Raw genomic sequence first — 24,678 nt, 5'->3', positions numbered from 1 at the left:
ACCACCTACACACAACACAGTTTGGTTGGTTGTATGCCTGGTCCACCTGGTCATGGTCTCAGCTGCCGCCGGTCGTACAAGCCATCCCCAGGGCCGTCCAGGATCCCGGTCGTTGGCTCCCATGCCGTCGAGAATGCCATGGTGCGTCTGTAGAGTTCGGTTGGCGTCTGAAAACGCATTAGAGTCTAGAAACCACACTTGTTCCTGCTCCTTTTTCCTTTCCATCGACACTTGCGAGCCGACTTTATTGCCCATCACCCGTCATCGACACCATTGTTTCTTCGGGGTGCCATTCTATCCTCCTTCAGGAGTTTGATTGAGCCTTCCCAGACGCCCAGATATCCGGGTGGCCCTAGTTCGCATCACTCGGCATTCCAGTACTACTAGCCATCGATCCATCGACCGCAAGATAACGGCGCTACCGCCACCACGACTGCTATTACTACTACTACCGCTGCGACTCAAATACCAAGCTCTGGGAAGTTTCGACCAGTAATACATTCCGATTTCCATACGCTTCGAGTCTCAAACCCTCGTCTCTAGTAGTTACACGGCCGCAAACACATGTCATTGCTGTTGGATTACTTGTGCTTATTCGAGTTATATCAACGACTTCACTTCGGTGGGTGGTCTATATTGTGTCGACGACAATCTGAAACATCCTTCGCCCGCTACACCAACGAGTAAGGTAATATTGTTCACACGACCGAATTTGGAGATATTTGTTTTACCGCGGTGGCAGAGATTTTTGCTCCCACGATCGAGGGCGGTCGCGGACCGTCCCCAAGTCGCTCTGTCTCCCATGTGCGAACGCCGGTGTGCGATATCATGGCTTCCGAGAACTTGGCAGAGGGCAATGCTGCCTCACCTGACATAGCTGCGTCGGCCGCTCCAATTGCCGCACAGGATCAAGTCTCACAACAGCATGAACTCGTCATCCCTCTCGTTGACGGTGGCCCAAAGCGACCTGCCTTGGAAGCGTTGAACGCTGCGCCAACTCACCACGATGAAACCCCTCGTCTTTCCGACGGCCGGCGATTCCTCCGGGACCCCCTCAGCCTTGCGCATCAAGGAGGGCGATCTCAATCCCAAAGCCCGCTGCGGCTTCCTATCCCCTCGATAACCCCCGGCCAACTGGCATTTTCCGCGATGCAGTATTTGCCCGTACCCGTCATTGTTTTAAACAACTTGAAAACAGTGGTTCTAGCAAACGAGGCCATCGGCCGCATGATGGGCCTAACATCCGAGACCACGCCACAAGATGATGCTACCGCCGCGCTTGAACATCTTCGGGGTCAAACTTTATCGCAAATCGGGATCGACATGTTGCAGGATGGCAGGCCGGTTTGGATAACTTGGGAGTCCTTTTTGGATAGTCTGGTGCAGGAAGTTGGCGTTCGTCCGCCTCCGCCGCATGCACAGCAACCTCAATTCCCCCAAGCAAACCCCGGTGATGCCACTCCTACGCTAGACTTGCCGATCCCTGCCACCGAGCCTCGCTGTCCTTCGATGGCTCTGCCTTCTCAGGACGCTGTCATTGAAGTAGTAGTCAGCAGGAAGGACATGAATAAGACGACTTACGACAGTCGATATAAAGCCAGGGCCTCCGAGTACCAAGCATTTGCTAAAATGATTGTCACTGTCTGGGAAATTGAGGATAAGCAAACCTTCTTCACTCTCACATTTACAAACACCAATTCTGCGGCCTCTTCACCACCCAATACTAAGAAACTTGTTGCAAAGCCGAGCGTTTTGGAAGCTGCTCATCGACGGACAATTGCAATTTCAGCTCCATCGTCCGTTGCATCAAGCCGGGACTCGAATTCACCTTCCTTCTATAGCCCAGGCATCGTCACCATGTCATCAAGCCCATTCCCTCCCATGGGCCCGCCGTCGCTTGCCTCGCATTCGAGCACGCCATCCCTGCTGCAAAAGATAACCCTCATGAAGGACGCCTTGCTTGACAACACCCAGATGCCCATTCTCGCCATATGGAAAGATGGCAGCGTCATCTTTCCTAACAAAGCCTCGAGACAGCTGCTATCTCTGGATGCCGATTTAGATAGCTGTGACGACGGCCTTGATCTTCTACGGAAATGGGACCTATGGGATGAGAATTTTACTAGAAAATTAGACGTTTCTGAATACCCCATTTCTGTTCTCCTTCGCACAGAACGTCCGTTTGCGAGCATGCGCGTTGGAATTGTAGACCGCGACGGGAAGAGGCTCATACACGATGTACTTGGCGAAGCAATCCGGGACGATGTCACCGGGGAATTTCTAGCTGCTGTGGTTACGGGCCGAGATGTAACGGTTATCACGGAGCAAATCACTCAAATAAAAGAACGAGATGACGAGCGTTTCAAGCTGATTTGTGATACAATGCCGCAGTTAGTTTGGACGGCGTCCCCGGATGGACTTCACGACTTCTTCAATACTCGGTGGTATTCATATACTGGCCTTAGGCCGGAGGAGTGTCTCGGCATGGAGTGGCAGATGCCCTTTCACCCAGACGACAGAAACGAAGCACTAACCCGATGGAAGCGGTCTCTAGAGACTGGCGAACCGTTTGTAATGGAGTACCGTTGTCGAAGTAAAGAAGGCGAATGGAGATGGTTCCTGGGTCGTGCCTTGGCGGTGAGAAATAAAGATAGTGGTGATATCGAGAAGTGGTTTGGTAAGACGAATTGTAGTGGTCTTTCGGTGGGAGAGCAAGGGACTATGCTAATCAACGTCATACAGGCACATGTACCGACGTTCATGAGAGCATTGAAACCAAATTTGATGCCAAGCGAACTCGTCAACAGCTCCTAAGCGTCATTGCTCACTCTCAGGTCACCATCTTCACTGTAGACCCGAACCGCCGCGTAAATATGCTCGAGGGTGCCTTGATATGGAACCATACATATGAAGACGTTCACGACCCGAGTCGATGGTATATCGGAGAGAATATGCACACCGTCTTCAACCGACTTGTGGATCAGCCCCCGGAGGGCGAGCAGCTAGACTTTCTACAGCCCATCGAGGACATACTGCAAGGACGCACTACCGAAGACGTTAAAGAACACGGCCTAGATGACCGCTGGTACCGGACTCGCTTTCTTCCCATGTATGGCAAAAAGACTCACGACGGCAAGACGACAAGTGATAGTACCATAGAAGGGGTCATTGGTGTCATTATGGATGTTACAGAACTGCGCGACCGAGAAGAGGCCTTACTGAAGCAGTCGCGGGAGAAGCGAAAAGCGGTGGCGAATGAGGCTGCTGCGAAGGAAGCCAACAGATTGAAGAGTCAATTTCTGGCCAACATGTCCCATGAAATTCGGACACCAATTACAGGCGTTCTTGGCATGGCCGAGCTGCTCAGCCATATGGATTTAGATGAGGAACAAAGAGACTATCTTGATAATATTCAGAGCTCAGCCACGTCTCTATTAACAGTCATCAACGATATTCTCGACTTTTCCAAAGTGGAATCTGGCCGATTGGACGTTGAGGAAGTTCAATTCTCTTTGTCATTAGTTGTCAAGGAAGTCGTGCGAATGCTCCGGTTTGCTGTGGAACGAAAGAACCTCGATTTCCAATCAGACATTGGGAGTGATATTGAAAATGACATGGTTGTCATTGGTGACCCCGGACGCGTACGGCAAATAATCACAAACCTACTAACGAACAGTATCAAGTTTACAAACCAAGGTTATGTGAGATTCTCTGTCACCACAGAGTCTGAAACATCTGATTCGATCAACATCAAGTTTGTCGTTGAAGATACTGGTATTGGCATTCAAGAAGATGTACGGAAGAGGCTCTTCCAGCCTTTTAGCCAAGGTGATGCGTCTACGGCCCGACGATTTGGCGGCACCGGTCTGGGCCTCACGATCTGCAAGAACCTTTTGGACTTGATGCATGGACGGATTATTTTGGAATCAACTGTTGATAGCGGAACGAAGGCCTCTTTTTGGATTCCCTTCAACAAGCCCCACGGGCCAAGACAATCTCACCCAGTCCAGAGCGGGGCTATTCCAGATCGATTGCAGTCGGATTTAAGTATATCATGTAATAGCTCCGAGTATGACCAGGTTGGGGGCACATCTACGGGCTCTGATGGGATCGGAATATCTTCGTCAATTCCTCGTCGACGCCTCTCCGTACGCACTCCTCCTTGTGTCGATCAAGACATGCCTCGAACCGAACGTGCTAAGACGCATATTCTGGTCGTTGAAGACAAGTAAGCCCCAATTCTGTCCGTACCATTGCAACTGAAGAGGATTTACAAATTTACTGACAACACCTCTCAGTCCTGTGAACCAAATGATTGCCATAAAGACAATCCAGAAACTTGGCTTTCAGGTCACTGCAGCATGGAATGGCAAAGAGGCCTTGGAGTACCTGATGGCCACTTCTCGAGGCCAAAATATGAAGCCAGACATGATATTGATGGATGTGCAGATGCCAATTATTGACGGATACAAGTGCACGCACCTCTTGCGTCATCACTCCCCATACAAGACTTTGTTGCAGGATGTCCCAATTGTGGCTATGACGGCATCTGCCATCCATGGTGACCGGGAAAAGTGTAATAAGGCCGGCATGGATGACTACCTGGCCAAGCCAGTGACAATGAACATACTTGAGAGGATGCTTATACGGTGGTGTCTGTCGCGACGCAAGGTATCAGCAGCAGTAGAGGAATCTTCGGACTGCTCTCAGATCAGCGAACATTGCGATAATGCAGGAATTCCTCATGTTGGGGTTGAAGAACAAGCCACCGGGTCCGAGCAGCGAGTCCAGGATGAACTCCATGGCAGCCCCATGACGCCGAGACCTTTTAAGACAGCGAACGGCCAACCCGAACCATCGCCACTTGATTCTCCTGCTGTCCCCGGGTTGAATGTACAGGTGAGGCATCAGGAAGGCGAGAAAGAATTGTCCAGCATGCTTCAAGAGAATAAGTTGATTGATGCGGCAGGTGGTCCATCCTTTTATCGTACCCCGTCGTTTCAGGGACCAAGCTCTGGAGAGGCGTTGACTGAGGAGAATATGAAGAAGCTAAAGAGCGAGACTAGCCACCTCGACAGGTAATTATCCTGAAGAGAGACCACACCATGGTATGGAAGAGGTTAAATTTCACGCCAACCTACCGAAATGCGTTGAACCGGACACTTGAAACTACTATTTCAGGTTCCAGACGGACAATTGGCGCAGTGAATAATTTCTCATCGGCATACCATATTATTGCATTAAAACACAGAAGAATGCATCCAGTCCCTAAAAGACACGACATATGAACCCTTTATAAAAGACAAGGAATAATTGCGTAACCGCAATGGGGGGCGTTAGTCATGCATCACGTTAAGCTAACGCTGACCGCAATGACCGTATATGCAAAAACACCCTTAATACATGCATCAGCAAAGAGAGGGCTATATACTTGCATTAAGTATGACTTAGACTGATTTAAGAATTATGAGACATTGGCACATGGCGGTGGGTGATTTTGGTGGGGGGCACTAGTATTTGGATATATCTTGAACAGGAACATGCATGCATGGCGAAGGGAGGCAACGCCTGTCGCGGGATATTTTAAACCAATCTGGCATGATTGGAGGTAGATGGTTTTTATTCGAGCGTCTTTAAATATAATACATGGGAAGTGATTGTACATGCGCCGAGTGGTGATAGACGTGCCTCCTGTGGAACCGTGCCATGCACCACCAATATGAATTTGAGGAGGACGCTGCTGACTGGAATGGGTTGGAACTCGTAATGTATCTTTCGCACAAGGTCGGACTGATACGTGGAAAAAGTGTGGCAATATTCAGGACACCTTGCAACATGATTGATTGCCCTGCTCACATGTGTCGACTCATAATTCAAATATAAAAAAAGAAAAAAAAAATCATATCCGCTACCCAACATGACATATTTGTATTTCCTGATGTGTACATAACCTCACCTGCATTAAACCAGGAAGAATAAATCCCAAAAACAAAATCTAGAAATGCTCCTTCCAGAACCTAAAGTTGACCTCCCGTGCAGTAGCAGCCTTACACGCCGACTTAATGTCACGAGCTGAGAATACATGTTAGACATTTGGCTTGATCTTGGCGTCAGGATGAAGTTTGAGGTCCAACTTACCAGCTGCGGAGGGACCGCAGAAATAGACACCCACTGTAGTTCGCATGCTACCCTCCAAACCGCTCAAATACGTCCTGTCAAGGATACCATCTCGCATAGTGCTGAAAAGCCTCTTAAAGTCAGGGCGACCGAAGTGAGTCCTTGATTTGAGTTCAGTAAGCGGGTCCATGTCGGCGCCTACGCTGTTGAGCACAATATTTTGCGTGGTGTCCATATCGAGCTTCTGAGTGAGATAGGTGTGAATCTTGAGGAATTCTACGCCGGAACTACCGGGGATGCGGGCAGCCTCGTTGGACTGCTCTTCCAGCGACGACAGCAATGTCTGGAACCATTCGAAGGAACCGGTGTCCTTGCAAACCCAGATGAATTCGACACGGCGAAGTCGGGTAGGGGGATTAGGAGAGTTTCGAAGATGCCAAATATTCTTCAAAATAGCCGCCCAAGGAGTGACTCCAATACCGGTACCAATCAAAACAGCGATTTCGTTTTCGAAGACGTCTTCGGCGGGGGCTCCATAAGGTCCGTCGATTCGGAGGCCGGGCATCTGCTGTCCGTTCTGCAGAGCAACTTCATACATACCCATGGGGTCAACTCCTTCATAGAGCTTGGCTTGAGCGCCACCAGCACCAGTCGCATCGCCCAAAGCTCGAGTAAAGTCTCCAACCTGTCTGACGTGGATAGACACGTATGGGTCGAAGGGGCACGATGTGATGGTGAATGGATGCCACTGGTACTTTGAGATCGATGGGACCTGAATGAAGAGCCACTGACCGGCCTTGTACTTGAATGATGGCTTGTTGAACTGAAGTTCGACGACATCGTAAGGGTGGCGGACAACCCTGGTAATTTTAGTCTCCCGGCGAGCTCGGATTTCACGGTAAAGACGCTCAATCAGGTAAAAGCCTCCAGTCCACAACTCCCAACGCCAGCCAAGGTATCCGATGCAGTGCGTCCAGTATGCCTCTCCGGCGAATGGCGAAAAGGCATCGACTGAATCACGCACAAAACATCCGACGGTGTGTGTATACAGAGCCAGCAGAAAAGGGATGAAAAGATGGTGGGTATACCAGAAAGTTTCAAACGACTGCTGACGGATACGAGAATGAGCGGTCGTATACATGAGCAGCATGCACAATAACATGACGTGGCCAGTAATGCCGCCTGCTTGAGCGTAGTGAATTTGGAGGGCGCTAACAGGACGGATCTGTGTTTCCTCGACGTTGAAAAAGTTGACGTAATGGGCGGCGACGTGGAAAACGGTAAAGACTAGCAAGGCATAGGCAAGCTGTCTATGAAACCACAGATTCTCGTCGAGAGGGAGGAAGCGAAGCTTGGGTCGAAGCCAGCGCATCAGTGTGCGGCAAACAGGAAGAAGAATAAGCATTCCGTCAACGCTAAGCACCAGACCGGCACCTCGAGAGATCCAGACGGAGAACTTCAAAGTGTTCAAGCCGGCTAGTCGATCATCCGCAGCTTGCTTGTACCTGTATTGCAGAGTATTAGACCACTGTTCCACTTTGGAGGATGAAGAAAATCGTCAAATCCGTATTTGATAGCTCTATACTTACCATCCATAAGCAAAGATGCCCCAGTGAAATGTCCAAAAAAGGATGTGGAACATCATCTTCTGAGGGGTGAACTGTTTGCGAATTAACTCGCGGTAACCTAATTGTCCCGCCATGGTGAATAATGTGACCGCTTGCCGAGCCTTGAGGATGGTTTCAATGTCGACCGGCGACAGAAGTGGACACAAGCACCAAATATCTATACAGTATTCTTGTCCGGGCTCTTCCCAAGATTAGTCGGCCCGTCCGGAGCTTAAGACACGGCTCTCTTGCTCGCCCAGATGCACAAAGTGAACTTCACAGATATCGACTCTCGGTTGACCAAGTCTACCCGCATGCGCAAATCTTCGAACCAATTATAGTAGGCGAAAGTCGAGGAAAGAATGTAGACACAATTAGGCACGAACAAAATACAACAAAAAGAGAGCGATCTGAACCAGCAGTAGCGAAAGGAAAGAAGTCCAAGCCTCTGCCAAGACGGAGAGAGAGAGCAAAGATAGCAATTGAAGGAAACAGTGGCGCAACGTGGTTAAATGATGCTGACGAGAGATGGCGGGAACAATTGTCCAAGGCAGTGACGGATCGAATGAGCCGAGTCGCAGGTGAACTGGGGATCTGACACTGGCGGAACTGTAGCCAGGCTATCTTTTGCACCCGGGAACAGCAGTACAGTAAGCTGCGTCTCATTGATCGTGAAACTTTTGATTCTGCCAGGGAATATCTAGCCGTTGCTCACAGAATCAACAACGGGGGCAAGGGGAGGAGATAAAAAGGTGGCCTGGAAGTATGAGAAGTGCTAGCACGGTTCAGAATCGTAGATCAGGCGCTGCAGAGGTTCGGAAGCCGCGATGGACCCTGTTAGTTGGCCGAGATTTTGGAGATGGGATGGTATGGAGGAACGGGGGCATGCGACAGTCAGTGCGTGAGGCTGGCTTCGAAACCTTTAACGTTATGTCGTTGGAGTTATTCGCGTGTTTCGAAGGTTGACGGGGTTGGTTATGTGCGGCAGATGTCAGCAACAGGCGTTCATGGTGAGGAACGCAGAGCAAGGCTCTCATTCCCTTTGAGAGTGCAATGGCGAAATGAAAACTCTGCTGCGATGGATAAGACTGTGAGGTTGATGGTGCCGTTTAATAACGAGCAAGGCGCCTGTCCGGTCCCATGGTCTTCCTGCAATAATAACCTATGCCGCCTGTTATGCATCGAAGCCCCCCCTCTTGGCAAGCACTTTGACCGCAAGGGCCTCGTGTGAAACTGGCAAACGTTGGCTCGACTCAGGACGTCAATGGTCGAAGAATCATGACATCGGCGGCCACCAAACCTCTTTAGGAGAGGGGCCACTATTCCGGGCGCTTAGAGATTGGGGTTGAGCCAACGAGATGTTGGACACGGGCCCCGGATGGATGCAAGGTGACTACGCCATCGTCAGGTCGATTTCTCCAAGCGTTCCAAACGGTCTAGCTGTCCAGTGCTCGGGATTGTCTGTAACAAATGGGGCCGGGGCAGGGGGTCAGCGGCTTCGACCTTGGACGTTACGACTGGGGTCATTAAAGTCGGGCTGGTCCAAACCGGAAAGTCGGTATTGCGGAATCGCGGTGTTGCGAAGTCGTACAAGCGCGTGCGGCACTTCTCATCAGACTCAGGACGAGCACCTGTTCAAATGCAGCTGGAAGACTGCGTAATAGGCAAACAACAAGAGGCGAAAGTATGGACGAACGAGTTTGTTGCACACACCAACGCCGCGTACGATATTCAGTATTTGAATATTCAGCCAAGGGGGCACAGCTCTTTCTATGCGCCAGTGGTACGATGCGAGGAAGGAGCGAGGCATGAAGATGGCCTCGTCCACATCCCAGTCCAATGGCGATCAATGAATGGTATGATCATGACCGTGACCACCAAGAGTCCTCGGTGCCCATTTAAACCCATTTAATCCCCCCACGCCGTTCCAACGTCACCAGACGCAGTGCCGAGTCCTGGCTACGCATTCATTATTAGCACCGCGAGCCTTGCTCTCTCGGAAATCTACCCCGAAAACTTTATCAAGTTCAGATGTTTTCGGGGGCTTTGTCCATCGTTGTCTTGGTTGCTTTCATGGCCACCAGACCATGCCCTGGTTGGTGGCACCTTCGGACCCCTGGTCGTCTCATCATGACGGTGATGAAACTACGCACCAGAGATGAGACAATTGCCGATACAGCTCGGTCCCTGCGGTCAGCGCGAAGTGCCAGGTGCCAAATGCAAGTAGTAGACCGAAGGAGGAAGGCGTCTTTCCAATACAGGTGCGTCGCACAGCAAGTTCAAGCGATAAATCATAAGCCTGAATGTCACCAAGGTCGAGTCGAGTTTTTGGACAACATCGGCCGGCTAAACATGGCCAAAGTGACTGGTATCTCGAATCACTAGGCGTGGTATGATGGTATCAATGTCCTCCATGCTGTGACACCCTTTCCTCCGTACACAGCTCGGGTCTCGAATTCGAAACATCACAGGCAACCTCATTGTCATTTTGCATGAGAAAAATCTGGTTTTGTTTTTCCCATTGAACGTATCACTGACTCATTGGCCCCATTCGTCGATCAGACCCAGCCCAGCATATATGAGAGCTACCCTAGACTTGCCAATACCTGCCAAGTTTAGAGCAACAAACAGTGGTTAAAGCATGTCTACGAGACTCATTCGTAGGTGAAGTTCGAGGATAAAGGCCCCAGGTGTGTAGACGGAGGGGGGTTGGTAAACCCTAAGCAAGTCATTGGACACTTGACTTTCCCGAGTGGCACATGGTTGGATGCCATCGACGCCGAGACGTGAAGAAACCGACATCAAATACCACTGAAGACCAAACAACCTATAGTCATGCCTGGTCATAAAATGACATGCAGCACGATCAAAAAAATGTCTAATAGATAGTGATTGGATCAAGATATGCCACAATGATTTGAGGTGAAGAATGAGTGAGAGCCGTCGCAACGGCAGCAGCTGTTGCCGCTAGTGCAATCAATCCAAACCAATGTGAGAGCCATATAATTCGAATAAGTCGACATCCCTGCATCCCAGAAATAGGCAGAGTGTCCGAGTGGTCCAAGGAGTTGGATTAGAAATCTAATGGGTTCGCCCGCGCAGGTTCGAGTCCTGTCTCTGTCGTCAGATTCTTTCTATTGTTCTGTTTTTTTTCTTCAATAAATTAGGTGGTGACAAGTTTCTTTTTTATTTTTCTGGTCCCTGCTTGGCAAGTGTTCTGTGGCAAGTGGGCAGTATCCACTTTGTTCATCGTGGTTGTGGCTTTGCGGCGTGATGTTGCAGGACGGCTACACCTACCTGTAAAGTCCCAGTGAATTCTCTTTACTCAATCTTCCACCTCCACCCCAAACAAAGTTTGACCCCGTCCACTCCGTAAATAATGTCCAATTGGTGCCTTCTTGCCGATCTGGTACGGACGCCTCGTGCCAAGAAATTAAGCTCATGACGTAACGCGAAATACTGTGGGCATTTGTGATGCAACCTGCTCGGGCGTAAACTCTGCCAACGTCCAACTGCAACGGCCTGCTACAATTGTCAGTTTTGATACCCATGGTCTCACCGCAGTCGCGCCGTCAAGGCTTTACTCCGCAGGGCCACCGCCGTCATGCCTCTGGCCACGGACGAACATGATGATGTCCGCCGGTACCAGGCACCATACAGCGCTCGCAGACCTGTGCCTACAATCTCCAGGTACCGCGAAGAGAAGGCTGCCAGGCAACAAGAGTCAATGCGAAGTGACTCGGATGAGGAAATCGCCGCAGAGCCCCCCGTCGTCACGGCTGCCGATGAGGCGAAGCATGAACCTTCGCCCTGCCCCTCTCGCGAGGACGACGCCAAACGTGACGACACTCACGCCGACACCCCCGAAGATACCTCCCAGGTTGACCCGGCCTCAACCGATGTAAAACAAAGGAGAAAAGAGTTGAAGCTCAGGCGGAAGGAAAGGGCCGAGCGGGAGGTGACGGATCCCGTCACTCACCTCCCCGTCACTATCCACGACTTTACAGACGAGGCACTCAAGGAAACAGTCCTGGATCATGCCGCTTTCAAATCCGAAAAGCGATCTGCTACGGGCTTGAGTTTGAAACGCGATTCGACTGAGCAGTCGCAAAGTCAGGCTCGACAGGCTCGACACCTCCAACATGTTCACGAGAGACTCAACAGCAGATTTCCGCCTCCCGATTTTGATTTATTGAATCAAAACATTACCGCAATCAACAATCGAGGGCTGACGTTTGGCCTTGCGGGGCTTGCGGTTGTCGTTCTGTCTGCCTCCTTTCTTGGAGCATTTTCCCATGGACGAAAACAAATAGCGCCCGGTTCCGAAGCTGATAGTGACAGCAACAAGTGGTGGATGCTCTCTATCCTACTCGTAGCCGGTGCTGCCGCCGCAGTGATTGCTGGAGTACGAGACTACACCACTCGCAAAATCAACAACATCTTCCAAGATGAGGTTTGGGATGCTCACCGCCAGCAGCTCGCCAAAGACACTAGCAAGCACGAGACTGAGACAACTATATGGCTCAATTCCGTGTTGGGAGCTGTTTGGCCGCTGGTAAATCCAGATCTTTTTCTCAGTCTGTCGGATACTCTCGAAGATGTCATGCAAGCTTCCCTCCCTAAGTTGGTTCGGATGGTGAGCGTTGAGGATATTGGCCAGGGAAGTGAATCTATTCGGATACTGGGCATTCAATGGCTGCCAACGGGGGCCGCTAGCAGGTCTGTAACTACGAGTGGCAAGCTCACGTCGCCCGACGATTCTGAGGGGAATACCGGCAGCCAAACACCGGCGTGTAAGAAGCCTGGCGAAATTGGCGACCCCGAGACCTTGTCAAAGGCTGAAGCTGTCGCCGAGGGGATGGAAGGTGAAGAAGGCGATTTCGTCAATTTGGAAGTGGCGTTTGCGTATCGAACTCGGTCCAGCTCGCGAAGCCTCAAGGACAGAGCCAAGGACATGCATCTCTACGTGGCATTCTATTTACCTGGAAACATCAAGATACCCGTCTGGGTAGATTTGCTTGGTATTATCGGAACAATGAGGATGCGTCTACAGCTGTGTCCGGATCCGCCATTCTTTTCGCTTTGTACAGTTACTTTCATGGGACAGCCGAAAGTCGACGTGCGGTGTGTTCCATTGAGCCGTCGTGGTCTCAATATCATGGATATTCCACTCATTAGCAACTTTGTTCAGAGTGCCATTGATGCCGCTGTGGCCGAGTATGTCGCGCCAAAGAGCCTGACCGTGGACTTGAAGGATATCCTGGCGGGTGATGATTTCAAGAAGGATACAGTCTCGAGAGGAGTTTTAATGATACACATCAAACGCGGATATGATTTCAAGATGGGAGACTCGGCAATACCTCTTATCCGAGAGGCGAGTTCCGATCCTTATGTGTCGGTTGGGTGGGCCAAGTTCGGCAAGGTTCTCTGGAGTACGCGCATTTTGAAATGTGAAATGGAACCTTGCTGGGACGAAACGTGCTTTGTCCTTGTCACCCCGGAGGAGGTGAACATTGACGAGAGACTCCGCGTCCAACTATGGGATTCGGACAGGTTTACGGCGGACGATGATCTGGGACGCATTGAAGTTAGCTTGAAGGAGCTCATGAAAAGTCCTGAATCGAGGGGAAAGATTTGGCATCGAACCGACGGATTCCGTGCTCTCAAGGCTGGTGATAACATGCCCGGAAAGCTGGAGTGGAGCGTGGGCTACTTCCCCAAGGCCCGAATTCAGCAAGGCCAGTTTGACAAGCAAAGCCATGATCCTAAAATTCGATCGATGGAACAGCTCAAAGACAAGGTAGACGAGACTTGCGAGCGAAAACTTCGCGAATTTATGATCAAAGAAGGCCTCAAAGTGCGTGACGAGGAAGAATTAGAACAGCAAATTATTCAGGAGATGAAGGCACAAACGGATGCCATGATATGCTCGGCGCCTCCACCAGACGACTATCCCAGCGGTTTATTCAGCATTCAAATCCACAACATTACTGGTCTTGAAGTCGAAAGACTAAACAAGCGTCAGCCTGAAGATTATGATGAGGCGAGCGATGAAGAAGAAGAGGGTGATGGACTGCCCAGCTCTTACTGTACCGTCATCATCAACCACAGCAAGACATTCAAGACGCGAACAAAACCACAAAATGCAAAGCCCTTCTTCAATGCTGGATGCGAGCGTTTCGTCAGAGACTGGAGAGATTGCGAGGTATTTGTCTCCGTCCGGGATGCGAGACTTCACGAAGACAATCCCCTTCTAGGGATTGTTCATCTCCCCCTTGCGGAGCTCTTCAAGGACCGCTCCCAAATCATGGGATGGTACCCCTTAAGTGGCGGTGTCGGCCGTGGTCGCATCAGACTATCCATGGTCTGGCGCAGCGTCCGACTCCAAGCTCCCTCTAACCTCTTAGGCTGGCAATACGGCACCGTTGATGTACATCCAATTGCCGTCAGCGAAAATTGCCAGCCCGAGCTGAAGTCGTGTAAACTCAAACTCAAGACAGACATCAGCATGGGCAAAATGCGACCTACAGGAAGCAGCGGCAAGTGGACGTCCAAAAAGGAACAGCACCTCCATTTGGGCCGTCAAGAAGCGCTACAGCAGCTGCATGGCCGTTGAGTTTCGAGACAAGCGCTTTCTGGGGGACAAAGTCTCTGCATTCTGCGTCCTCTGGCTCAAGGATATCCCCGATGAACAGGAACAAGATCTCGAGCTTCCCATCTGGAAGGGTGATTATGAGCGCGCAACGACGAATTGTTTAGAAGACTGCGGTGAAAAAATGGGCACTCTGAAAGTTAGACTGACTTTCTTGCCCGGAATGGTAAAAAACCCTCTTTTTGCTGCCTCTCACGCGAATAATGCCACTAACATCTTTTTTTTTCTTCCCTGCAAAGGGTACTGCTCATTCCCGCTGGGCAAGTCGAAATCAACATACCCGCGACGTGGTCGAGGTGATTGACACGGCCCGCGACAATCTAGACCTGGACAAGATTGAAAGAGAAGCAGGTATAGTGGATGAGGAAGCTTCCAGCGACAGTGACAGTTCGTCGGATGGAGTAAAGGAGGAATTGCCGGATGGGAGTGCACAGCATAAGCAGGGCTTGATGGACCAGTTGAGGGATTACAAGCGGCGGGACAAGGCGCTGCATAGGCAGCATCGAGGCTTGATGCAGTGGAAGGTGAGACATGAGGCCCTCTACTCCCAGGTTGTGAACTCTTTAGTCGTAGCAATGCTAATAAGCGTAGGTCCCGAGGACGGCGAGATGGATGAAGCACAAGATAGGAAAGGTGGAAGAGAGCGTGTCGGGGCTCTTTGACCATCATAGCAAGCAGCCGGGTATTGAGACGGAGGTATAAAAACGGCTGGGTGCACACAGAATACAAGGGACAGGTATTTGTATAAAAGGACCAGGGAATAGAGTGTATTGTGGGAAAAGTGTCAAAGACCGCTACAACTAGACGTTATATCAGTATAAGCAGAGACTTGTGGAATGACAGGGACCATCGACACCAAACACCAATAACCGCCATGTTGCAATGCCGACCCCGATTTCGACAATACTTTCAATTGCGATTTACGATACTTTTTTCCATCAAAAGAAAAAAAAAAACTGACGCTTAGCTTTCCCAAGTGGAGTCATGCCCAAAGTCCGTCCCCTTCCCTTTGCGATTCTTGGAAATGATGTCAACAGCTTCAGGCTCCCGCGGAGCGATACCGTCCTCTTCGCCAGCATCGTCGCGATAACGATCCTGTTCCATAGCAGGGATGGCGGTGTACCCGTCTCTACGGCCCTGGAGGTACTTGAGCCACGGGAAATCGGGAAATGATGTGCGCAGGCGAACATTGCAGTTGGGGCAGTTTGGCGGCTACAGCACGCCAAGCGACCCATTGGACGAGGCTGTGAATGGCCAGCCCATGATAGACGGCTTGGAGGGCAAGAAACAGGTGGATGAGGCTTCCATGTCTAGAGTTAGCACGCTGGGGTAGAGCAACTGCTTATGCTCAATGACTTACAAGTTTGCCAGCAGCGGGATTGTAGCATACGCAGCCAACATGCTGAGCCCTGAGGGTCCTTCCGTCGTAATCCAAGTAAAGACCAAGACAATCATATAGCCAGACGCTAGGGCTACGTCGTAGCAGAACACGGTTACCGGGTGGACAATGATATCCCGAAGGGTATTCTCACGTGGCGGCTGGTCGGTCCCTTCCACGCCGTGCTCGCCATCATCTCTCTTGCGATGGAAGCCTAATACAACAGCAGCCGCTACAATAGAAAAGAACTGGGGCAGGAGACCCAAAGCCGGAACGGGATGGTGCTTAAGAATGCCATGGACGAGACACAGAGGAAATGCCGGGATGAAGAGAAGTGCGGCGAGAATGCGCAGAGAGCTAGTGGCTGAGCATGTTGTAGATGCCATGGTGCCTGTCGCCTTGGCTACTGTGTTTTTGGTGAGGTTCAAAGTGATGAAGCAGGCGCTTGAGGCATGAGAAGACGGTGCTGGATGGCGACTTGATTTCATATGACGAGATGTGATGAGGGGCAGGTGCTTGAACTCCTTCTTTAACGCGTCGTCGTTATTGGAGATGAAGCGCTCTCCAGGCAGAAAGAATGATTATGACACGCCCCTTGCGAGGCGACCACCATGGCGGTAGATAACTACCTACCTAGGTAGTTATTGTGAGTTAGAGAGTACGTATGCTGATGCTGGTCGGGCCAATAGACGAGCTGGTAGCCCCCATGCGAGCGGTGCTCTGCGACACGGTTGAAGGTGGTGGTGGTGGTTCGGGGGAATATGCCAACGGTTGGAGACGGGACGCGTATGCAATGTGCAATGTGCGGGTTGTGTCTTTAAGTCGGTTACGAAAAGTTACGAGATGGACGCAGGAGGAAGGAATTTTGCAATGGAAGGAGCTAGGTAGAAGCTGTATGGCCCGGGATACGCGTAGCGGGCAAGCAGCCAACACGCTGGCGGCATGGAGTGGTGATGCTCTCTCAACAGGCGCTGTGGGATGTGACAAACATGCCACATTCGTTCACGAACACCGGCATGAGGTCAATATTCTCGGCCGATGGACCCAAGCTTGCGTTGTTCGCGGAGTGATGGACACTAATGGGCTGGCTGGCCTTTTTCGAATGCTTCCTGAATCTACAAAGTGGCAAAACCCTGGAGAAGATGTACTGCTCCGCACAGCGAGGCGAGAATCGGGCAGGAAAAGACGCGAGTAAGCAACCTGTTGATGTGCATAACATTTGAACAAAGGAACGCAATTCATGGCGGTAAAAATATGCGTGGTCACATGGCCACTAGGCACAGGGCCCAACCGCGTGCACCCATGGGCGGCGTGGCGGCTAAAAATAGCGGCCGACAGCACTGCGCTGTGGCCCTGCACTAGGGCCAGGGGGCCAGGCTTCGAATGCCCCAATTGACATGTCGATTACAGTTGTACCTCGCCGCCGGTTTTGGCGAGATTTATCCCCAGAAAAGCCCCAGATCAAGCATTTCCAGTCAGTGCTCAAGCTGCATTGCAGCCAGTGTCCAGTGTTTTTGCGCCCAGTTGGCCGTCGGTCAATGCTTCTTGTGAGACTGTCCCTCACCAGATGTCACCACTCCTTTGCAGCCCGTCGACCTTACTTTCCCATTTCAACGCTCCCTTTTTGCCCCAAGATTTTTTTTTCCTGCCCCTAGATATCCAATTGCCATTATTTCCTTCTTGTTATTTCGTCCATTATATTCCCAAGAGCTCTGCGCTGTCTCCGCCCCTTTTTCAATCTACAGTCCTGCCTGCTCTTTCGTGGTCTCAACCCCATTCACGTTCCCCTATCCTTCCACCACCATCTGCCGCAAAAAATTTGAGTTTGGAGGCGTTCGGGACAATTTGCTTGTTCCTGAACTCGACTCCAATAATCCAATTCTTGCGTGCTTTGATTGCGACGTGGCATAACCATAAAAATGGTTGTTTCGCTGCTTCGCTGGTGAGTTTCCTCCTTCCTCGATATAGGATGTGATGAGATGGTCTCACTTTCCACACCCCGGAGCTGACCTCGGTTTCAGGTACAACGCCAGATTAGCTGCTCGCCCATTGCTCACTCAGAGTGTGACGACGGCCGTGCTATTTGCAACTGGCGACATCACTGCTCAGCAGTTGGTCGAGAAGAAGGGCATCAAGGGCCATGACCTTTCCCGTACGGGACGTATGGCGCTGTACGGTGGATGTGAGTTACCAGTTCACCCTCCACCGACATGATGCATTCGTCTTTTGCTTGCAGGACCGTCAAACTAATCCAAGGTCCAAGGCGTTTTTGGCCCCGTTGCAACCACCTGGTTTGGATTCCTGGCGCGCAACATCCGCTTCCGAAACCCCAGAGTCGAGACTCTTGCTCGTGTTGCCTGTGACCAGAGCTTCTTCGCTCCCGTCATGATTGGTGTGTTCCTTAGCAGTATGGCCACCATGGAGGGCGCCAGCGCCAAAGAACGCCTCGAGAAGACCTGGTGGCCGGCCCTGAAGACAAACTGGATGGTGTGGCCGATTGTCCAGACCATCAACTTTACGTTCCTGCCGCTCCAACACAGAGTCTTGTTTGCCAATATTGTCTCCATCGGCTGGAACAGCTACCTCAGCTGGGTCAACAGCCAGTAGAGCACTGGCTTTAGAATGTTGGGGACCGTGGCGAGGGAATACAGACAGGACGTCTTGGTGTCCATCTTGTCCACTGGATGGCTTCCACCCACATATTGCTGCATTTGCTTCATTTTATCGCTTTTATTCTTCCTGTTCCTTTTTTCACCAGCGATTGAGGGGAGAACTTCGTTCTGGGTATGACAGATATATAGAAAGGGACGGGAACAAGGAGTCAAAACCGGTGCGCGGTCTCTTTATTGTCCTTTTTTCCCCTTTCTACACCTAGACCACATATAGACTATATATTGTCTTCATAATAGAGCAGGTGGGGGACGCTTTCTCTAGCACCACGAGACGAAGCTTCATTTAGCCCCATCTGTGTATTTCTGACCGTATGATTCTGTCACGGATACGGGCCATGGTCTCACTATGTTCCTTGGCGGAAGAGATATCTGTTTGCTGACTGGACTGCGTGAGTTGTTAGTTTCTTGGGGTCCAGGGGTAGCCAACTTCTGGACCAGATTCGAAGATAAAAAGCACGTCATGCGGACATATCAGTGGCCATGATGCACAGCAGATGAAGCTTGGTGGGTAGCACTACACCATACGATACCTGGTACGGTCTGGGCGTCGCGGCTGCGACGGTTGAATCTGGCCAAGAATTCAATTCGTTGCGGAACCCTGTTGAGAAAGGCCTGACGAGTACGTTCTCTCTCGTATTGCAATAAATTCAGTATCATAATGGACTTTTTTAATTTTGTCAGGTGTCCTATGATCTCTTTGCTGGTGTTGGATGAGCATCAAAGGACATCTGAAACATAGAAACCGATATCTACGATGAGTGGGGCCTAGCAGCTGGCCTGTTGTGTTGTAGTCAGAGAGCGGTCAGGTGGCAGGCGCAGCCAGACGGATCAATTGATTCCACCCGTCATCGCTGCCTAAGGCCGCCCACTCTGCCCCGGCCAGCCTCGCGAGTGTTTTACCGAACGACAGGCAGCGGCTGGCTTTGATACACACCTCAAATCGACATCACCAGGAACTATACCCTGACGCCCAAGGGCACCAACCCCCTCCCCTCCTCGATCTTCTTCCTCATAACACCTGGTTGCGGTCATGTTTCCCTCATCGGTCCGGCGCGTCGTCTCCTCCGCTCCTCAGACCGGGGCTGGCCTCGTCGCTGGCGTCAACTACTCGAGCTGTCGCCACCACGGTTCCAGTCTTTGTTCGCGGCCACCAACGGCGCTACTCGTCTTCCAAACCCTCGAAATCCGATAATGGCTCTAGTGACATCTCTACTGGCCAGTCTGTTACGGCCTCTGGCACCTCACGAAACGAAGGCAAGACGAACACCGAGAAAAGAAAACGAAAGAGCAAGGATGCCTCTGAAAAGGGTGCCTCGTTCAAAAAACTCCCCAGTGTCCCTAGCACTCACCACATGTCCCAAGAAGGTAAGCATTTTTGGCACGATTCTGGTTCCTCCAATGTCATTTTGCTGACGCTTGACCGGCAGCTCTTGGCCTATCGAGCTTCTTTTCGCTACATCGCCCCATTTCTGTCACTCAGACCATGCCGCGAGCCGTAACCGACGAGCATTTTGCCTCCATTTTCACTCCCCGAACAAAGGCAAACAGAACATCCGACACCATGTCCACGATATCTAATACTATCGACCAGTTAGAGGGTCCCATGGCGCAGTTGACGATTGGCGGTCATGAGGACCGTGGAATGGGCAATGGCCTTCACAAGCTTGAAGTCCGAAACCCAGATGGCAGCGAGTCCAGCGTCTACCTCCAGATTGATACAATGTCTGGCGACTTCTTGCCGTTCCGCCCCCCACCTCTACCTCAGGCCGAGTCTGCTGCGGAGGCTGAGGGTCTTACCGCCGAAGCCGAAGCTGTGGAAGAAGAACCGCATCACCGCGTCTACAAGGCCATGTTCACCATTGAGGAGTCTACTGAACCCGACGGTCAGATTCGAATTGTCGCGCACAGCCCCCGCATTGTCAATGATGCGCAACCGCACACCTTTTTGGGACGTATGGCCCAGCGACAGCTCCGAGCCGACGGAGTCCGGGGGCGTCGTGACATGTACGCCATAAGTGTCAAGAGGCAACGAAAGCTCAAGATGAAGAAGAAGAAGTATAAGAAGCTCATGAAGCGCACTCGAAATCTCCGCCGAAAGCTGGATAGGACGTAGGCGTTTCCATGCTGTATATAGTCACCGTTCTGACCTTTTTTTCTCTTTCCTTGTTTGGCTGCATTTAATGGGTGGGTCATTTGAGGTGTCTGGCATAGCAGTTGATGGTTTTGTCAACTAGATTTGGCATTTGCGCATTATCGACATTTCTTCTGTGATAGACACTGCGCAGGTAGCAATAATGATTTGCATTTGCGCATCCTTCATGCTTGCCACAGCCCTTGCCAAACTGAGAAAACGGGCCGCCTGTTCGGTGATTTGGCCGCCGCTTGCAAACGGCCTTGCCCGGCGTGTATTTCCTGTTGTATTACTAGAGCCTACAATTCTTAGAGACGAAATGTACAATTTGAAGTTAGCTGCAACACCTTACCACTGGTGCGACATGTAAAATAGAGTGGCATGAGTTTTGGGGTGGGCCGAGTCTTCTTCGCCTCACCGCCTTTGGCAGAATGCATGCTGCCGCCCAAATTTTTGGAATTTTAAACATCGAGGTCCCGCTACTAGACGTTGGCAGAGGAAAGAAGTCGTGTGCACCTTTCACTCACATTCCACGCGCCTGGCTGTATTAGTCAAGATGGAGGCCAAGCAGGAGCGTAAGCAATTGTATGTGCCTTGAGCATGGACGCTCTGCATATCAAAATTGTTGCTAACCCGAATTTGTAGGGATTCGCGCATCAAGGCGCTGATTAGCAATGGCATGCAGGAAAAGAAGAGAAGTTTCTTCGTTGTGGTTGGCGATCGCTCGAAGGACACGATTGTCTATCTGCATCATATCATGACGAATGCCAATATTAAACATAACAAGTCTGTTCTGTGGGCTTATAAGAACAAACTTCTTGGGTTCACTAGGTACGAGGAACCCGCTGGGTCAGTCTTTTCAATTGAACACCTTTGCTCACAGAATCTTGTCATGAATTAGTCACCGAAAAAAGCGCGAGCAGAAAATAAAGAAGGAAATCAAGCGAGGAATTCGAGAAGTCAACGACAGCGACCCATTCGAACTCTTCGTTTCGCTCCACAATATCAGGTACACTTACTATAAAGAGACGGACAAGATCCTTGGTCAAACTTTTGGCATGTGTATTTTGCAGGACTTCGAGGCTTTGACACCGAATATTCTAGCCAAGACGATTGAGACAGTCGAGGGCGGCGGTTTAGTGATTATGCTGCTTAAGGGAATGAACAGTCTGCGACAGCTGTACAACTTGTCCATGGACGTCCACTCCAGATATCGAACAGAGGCCCACGACGATGTGGTTGCTCGCTTCAACGAACGGTTTTTGCTCTCGCTTGGGCGTTGCGAATCTTGTTTGGTTATAGATGACGAAATGAACGTTTTGCCTATTTCTGGTGGCAAGGACGTCACCGCTCTGCCTCCCCCCGACTTGGATGACACCAAGACTGAGCAGCAGATTGAGCTGGAAAATATAAAGGATGAGAATGAGGAGAAGCAACCCGTGGGGAGTCTGATAAAGCTTGCCAGGACTGTTGACCAGGCCAAGGCATTGCTGACCTTTACTGAGGCCATTGCCGAGAAGACGCTACGAAGTACCGTCACCCTAACTGCGGCAAGAGGTCGCGGAAAGTCGGCGGCAATGGGTATGGCTGTGGCTGCCGCTGTTGCCTACGGCTACAGTAACATTTTCATCACGTCTCCTTCGCCAGAGAATCTAAAGACCTTGTTCGAATTTGTCTTCAAGGGTTTCGATGCCTTGGGCTATGCAGACCACGCAGACTACTCGATTATTCAATCCACAAACCCTGACTTCAACAAGGCCATAGTTCGTGTCAACATCCACAGGCAACACCGACAGACTATTCAGTATATTCGGCCCCAGGATGCTCACGTTCTCGGACAGGCTGAGTTGGTAGTTATTGATGAAGCGGCTGCTATTCCTTTGCCCCTGGTGAAGAAGCTCATGGGACCTTATTTGGTGTTTATGGCATCTACCATCAATGGTTACGAAGGCACTGGTCGATCTCTGTCGTTGAAGCTGATCAAGCAGCTAAGAGAGCAGTCTCGGCCTGGAGCTGCAACCAATGGGGAGACGGAGATTGCCGACCGCTCTACTGGCAGGGCTTCCAAGACTGAGGACTTCCAGGCCACTAGAAAACTTCGTGAGATTACTCTTGCTGAGCCTATCAGATATGCCAAGGGCGATTCTGTCGAAAAATGGTTGAATAAGCTGCTATGCCTCGACGCCACGCTACCTAAGATGAAATCCAATTTCCAAGGCTACCCTGATCCCGATCTGTGTGAGCTCCTGGTTGTCAATAGAGATACTCTCTTCTCCTTTCACCCAGTCTCAGAGGCATTCTTGCAACAAATGGTTGCTCTCTATGTTGCCAGTCACTACAAAAACTCACCTGATGATTTACAACTGATGAGTGACGCTCCGGCACACGAGCTATTTGTCTTGGTGCCCCCTAATGTCGAATCCACTGGAAAGTTGCCTGAACCATTGTGTGTGATTCAGGTCGCGTTAGAAGGCAAGATTAGTAGACAGAGTGTGCTGAACAGCTTGAGCCGAGGCCAACGTCCTCATGGTGATTTGATTCCCTGGCTGGTTAGCCAACAGTTCCAGGACGAGGATTTTGCGTCTCTCTCTGGAGCCCGCGTCGTTCGTATTGCGACGAATCCCGAGTACGTCTCCAAGGGCTACGGTACAAAGGCCTTGGAGCTCCTGGTAGACTACTATGAGGGGCGCTTTGCCAGCATCTCAGAGGACGATGACCAAATCATGGAGGAGAAGATCCACAGAGCTACCGATGCGGAACTGGCCAAGAGCTCTCTGCAATCCGAGGTAATTGCGGTCCGGGACCAGTCACAGATGCCTCCCTTGTTCGCCAAGCTCCGTGAGAAGCGGCCTGAAGCCCTCGACTACATCGGTGTCAGCTACGGCTTGACAAAAGCCCTCCACAAGTTCTGGAAACGATCTTCGTTTTCTCCCGTGTATCTGCGACAGACTGCCAACGACCTCACTGGCGAACACACTTGCGTAATGCTGCGACCTCTTGAGAACAGCAATGATCGAAGCTGGCTTGGAGCCTTCTCAAGAGATTTCCACAAGAGATTCCTATCGCTGCTCTCGTATAACTTCCGCACCTTTGAGACCCAGATTGCGCTCAGCCTGGACGAGTCTGCCAATATGGGGGCCAAGTTGGACTCTATCGAAGCCGAACCCTTGGTCAAGGCTGACCTGGATAGACAGTTCTCGCCATTCGATCTGAAGCGTCTCGAGTCTTATGCGAACAACATGCTTGACTACCACGTCATTCTGGACATGATGCCCACAATTGCCACACTGTACTTCACTGGGAGGTTGAAAAAGAGCATCAATTTATCCAGTGTCCAGCAGTGCATTTTGCTGGGCATAGGTCTGCAACGTAAGGATACCGAGACACTTGCTCAGGAGCTAAACAACATGCCTTCTTCACAGCTTTTGGCCATGTTTATCAAAATCCTCCGCAAGGTGACGTCGCACTTCGGTACCCTGGTCTCGAGCTCGGTCGAGGCCGAGCTGCCCAGGGCCAGTAATCTGGGCGTTACCAGAGAAAATGCCAGCAGCGCCCACGATGACGAGATTGTTGATGGCCGCTTCGTACCTTTGACCACGTCGCTCGATGATGAATTGGAAGAAGGCGGCGACGAGGCACTGAAGGCTCTGAAGCAAAAGCAGAGAGAACTGATTGACTCTCTGCCGCTTCGACCAGTAAGTATCTGCAACCGGTTGTTATATTTTATATGAGTTCCTTAACTAATACGAGCCCATCGTTAGGTACGCAATTGAGGGTGACGCACCCGCATGGGCAGATGCCGAAAAGCAAGTCAGAAACGCGACTAAAGACGGCAAAGCCAATCCCGTCGTGAGTGTCAAGTCAAAGCAGAAGCGCAAGGCCGGCCAGACGGCGGCCGAAGTGTACGAGGAGGTCCTGGGTGAAAAGGCGAGCAAAAAAGCAAAGAAGGGCAAGAAGTCCCATTAGAGCGAGGTTGACCTAGGTATAATTGATTGTACATATCGCATTGGCGCATGGGGAACTAAAATTGGGGCTAGATTTTATTTTAGTTTATTTTATTAAATGAAATTATGAAAAAAATAATAAGAAAATGAAATAAGAAAAAAGGGCTAGATCAAGGC

The 24,678-nt window shown here is 50.8% G+C and overlaps 9 protein-coding genes and 1 non-coding gene across 10 annotated transcripts; 8 read left to right on the top strand and 2 right to left on the bottom strand.

The window, feature by feature from the left end:
- Positions 1–2: 2 nt before the first annotated feature.
- On the top strand, positions 3–5,082 carry J3458_020065 (uncharacterized protein; the record flags this gene model as incomplete). The annotated part of the gene is made up of 3 exons (XM_007817216.2): positions 3–2,677; positions 2,743–4,228; positions 4,299–5,082. The coding sequence occupies exons 1-3, from the start codon at positions 829–831 to the stop codon at positions 5,080–5,082; spliced, it is 4,119 nt and encodes a 1,372-aa protein (XP_007815407.2). The 5' UTR covers positions 3–828.
- Positions 5,083–5,702: 620 nt separating this feature from the next.
- Positions 5,703–9,441, bottom strand: J3458_020064 (uncharacterized protein). Its single transcript, XM_066121849.1, has 3 exons — positions 7,707–9,441; positions 6,139–7,622; positions 5,703–6,072 (listed from the first exon to the last, which is right to left on the bottom strand). Exons 1-3 carry the CDS (start codon positions 7,817–7,819, stop codon positions 5,996–5,998), a joined length of 1,674 nt encoding a protein of 557 aa, XP_065973466.1. The 5' UTR covers positions 7,820–9,441; the 3' UTR covers positions 5,703–5,995.
- A 66-nt stretch (positions 9,442–9,507) lies between these two features.
- J3458_020063 (uncharacterized protein) lies at positions 9,508–10,720 on the top strand. The gene is made up of 2 exons (XM_066121848.1): positions 9,508–9,985; positions 10,287–10,720. Exons 1-2 carry the CDS (start codon positions 9,756–9,758, stop codon positions 10,360–10,362), a joined length of 306 nt encoding a protein of 101 aa, XP_065973465.1. The 5' UTR covers positions 9,508–9,755; the 3' UTR covers positions 10,363–10,720.
- A 45-nt stretch (positions 10,721–10,765) lies between these two features.
- On the top strand, positions 10,766–10,847 carry J3458_020062. Its single transcript has one exon. It is a non-coding gene; the product is annotated as a tRNA-Ser (tRNA).
- Positions 10,848–11,328: 481 nt separating this feature from the next.
- Positions 11,329–14,340, top strand: J3458_020061 (uncharacterized protein; the record flags this gene model as incomplete). The annotated part of the gene is made up of 1 exon (XM_066121847.1): positions 11,329–14,340. The coding sequence occupies one exon, from the start codon at positions 11,329–11,331 to the stop codon at positions 14,338–14,340; it is 3,012 nt and encodes a 1,003-aa protein (XP_065973464.1).
- Positions 14,341–14,500: 160 nt separating this feature from the next.
- Positions 14,501–15,078, top strand: J3458_020060 (uncharacterized protein; the record flags this gene model as incomplete). Its single annotated transcript, XM_066121846.1, has 3 exons — positions 14,501–14,542; positions 14,616–14,900; positions 14,968–15,078. The coding sequence occupies 3 exons, from the start codon at positions 14,501–14,503 to the stop codon at positions 15,076–15,078; spliced, it is 438 nt and encodes a 145-aa protein (XP_065973463.1).
- A 427-nt stretch (positions 15,079–15,505) lies between these two features.
- On the bottom strand, positions 15,506–16,242 carry J3458_020059 (uncharacterized protein; the record flags this gene model as incomplete). The annotated part of the gene is made up of 2 exons (XM_066121845.1): positions 15,506–15,677; positions 15,737–16,242. The coding sequence occupies 2 exons, from the start codon at positions 16,240–16,242 to the stop codon at positions 15,506–15,508; spliced, it is 678 nt and encodes a 225-aa protein (XP_065973462.1).
- A 1,431-nt stretch (positions 16,243–17,673) lies between these two features.
- SYM1 (Protein required for ethanol metabolism) lies at positions 17,674–18,361 on the top strand (the record flags this gene model as incomplete). The annotated part of the gene is made up of 3 exons (XM_007813063.1): positions 17,674–17,696; positions 17,776–17,936; positions 18,018–18,361. The coding sequence occupies 3 exons, from the start codon at positions 17,674–17,676 to the stop codon at positions 18,359–18,361; spliced, it is 528 nt and encodes a 175-aa protein (XP_007811254.1).
- Positions 18,362–19,778: 1,417 nt separating this feature from the next.
- On the top strand, positions 19,779–20,539 carry J3458_020057 (mitochondrial 37S ribosomal protein mS38; the record flags this gene model as incomplete). The annotated part of the gene is made up of 2 exons (XM_007817607.2): positions 19,779–19,791; positions 19,854–20,539. 2 exons carry the CDS (start codon positions 19,779–19,781, stop codon positions 20,537–20,539), a joined length of 699 nt encoding a protein of 232 aa, XP_007815798.2.
- A 574-nt stretch (positions 20,540–21,113) lies between these two features.
- Positions 21,114–24,288, top strand: NAT10 (N-acetyltransferase 10; the record flags this gene model as incomplete). Its single annotated transcript, XM_007817606.2, has 3 exons — positions 21,114–21,142; positions 21,203–21,388; positions 21,459–24,288. 3 exons carry the CDS (start codon positions 21,114–21,116, stop codon positions 24,286–24,288), a joined length of 3,045 nt encoding a protein of 1,014 aa, XP_007815797.2.
- Positions 24,289–24,678: the final 390 nt, after the last annotated feature.

This window comes from Metarhizium acridum (genome assembly GCF_019434415.1).
Source record: "Metarhizium acridum strain ARSEF 324 chromosome Unknown scaffold_568, whole genome shotgun sequence".
Taxonomy (NCBI): domain Eukaryota; kingdom Fungi; phylum Ascomycota; class Sordariomycetes; order Hypocreales; family Clavicipitaceae; genus Metarhizium; species Metarhizium acridum.
The sequence above is the reverse complement of the archived record's forward strand: the minus strand, read 5'-3'. Positions and strand labels throughout refer to the sequence as shown.

Bases quoted from the DNA above. Each gene is read 5' to 3' on its own strand.
- J3458_020064 (XM_066121849.1), bottom strand. From the start codon at position 7,819: ATGGCGGGACAATTAGGTTACCGCGAGTTAATTCGCAAACAGTTCACC. The intron at 7,623-7,706 runs GTAAGTATAGAG...TCTGCAATACAG, and splicing joins GGCATCTTTGCTTATGGATG to GTACAAGCAAGCTGCGGATG. The intron at 6,073-6,138 runs GTAAGTTGGACC...ATGTATTCTCAG, and splicing joins CTGCGGTCCCTCCGCAGCTG to CTCGTGACATTAAGTCGGCG.
- J3458_020063 (XM_066121848.1), top strand. From the start codon at position 9,756: ATGTTTTCGGGGGCTTTGTCCATCGTTGTCTTGGTTGCTTTCATGGCC. The intron at 9,986-10,286 runs GTGCGTCGCACA...TTCGTCGATCAG, and splicing joins AAGGCGTCTTTCCAATACAG to ACCCAGCCCAGCATATATGA.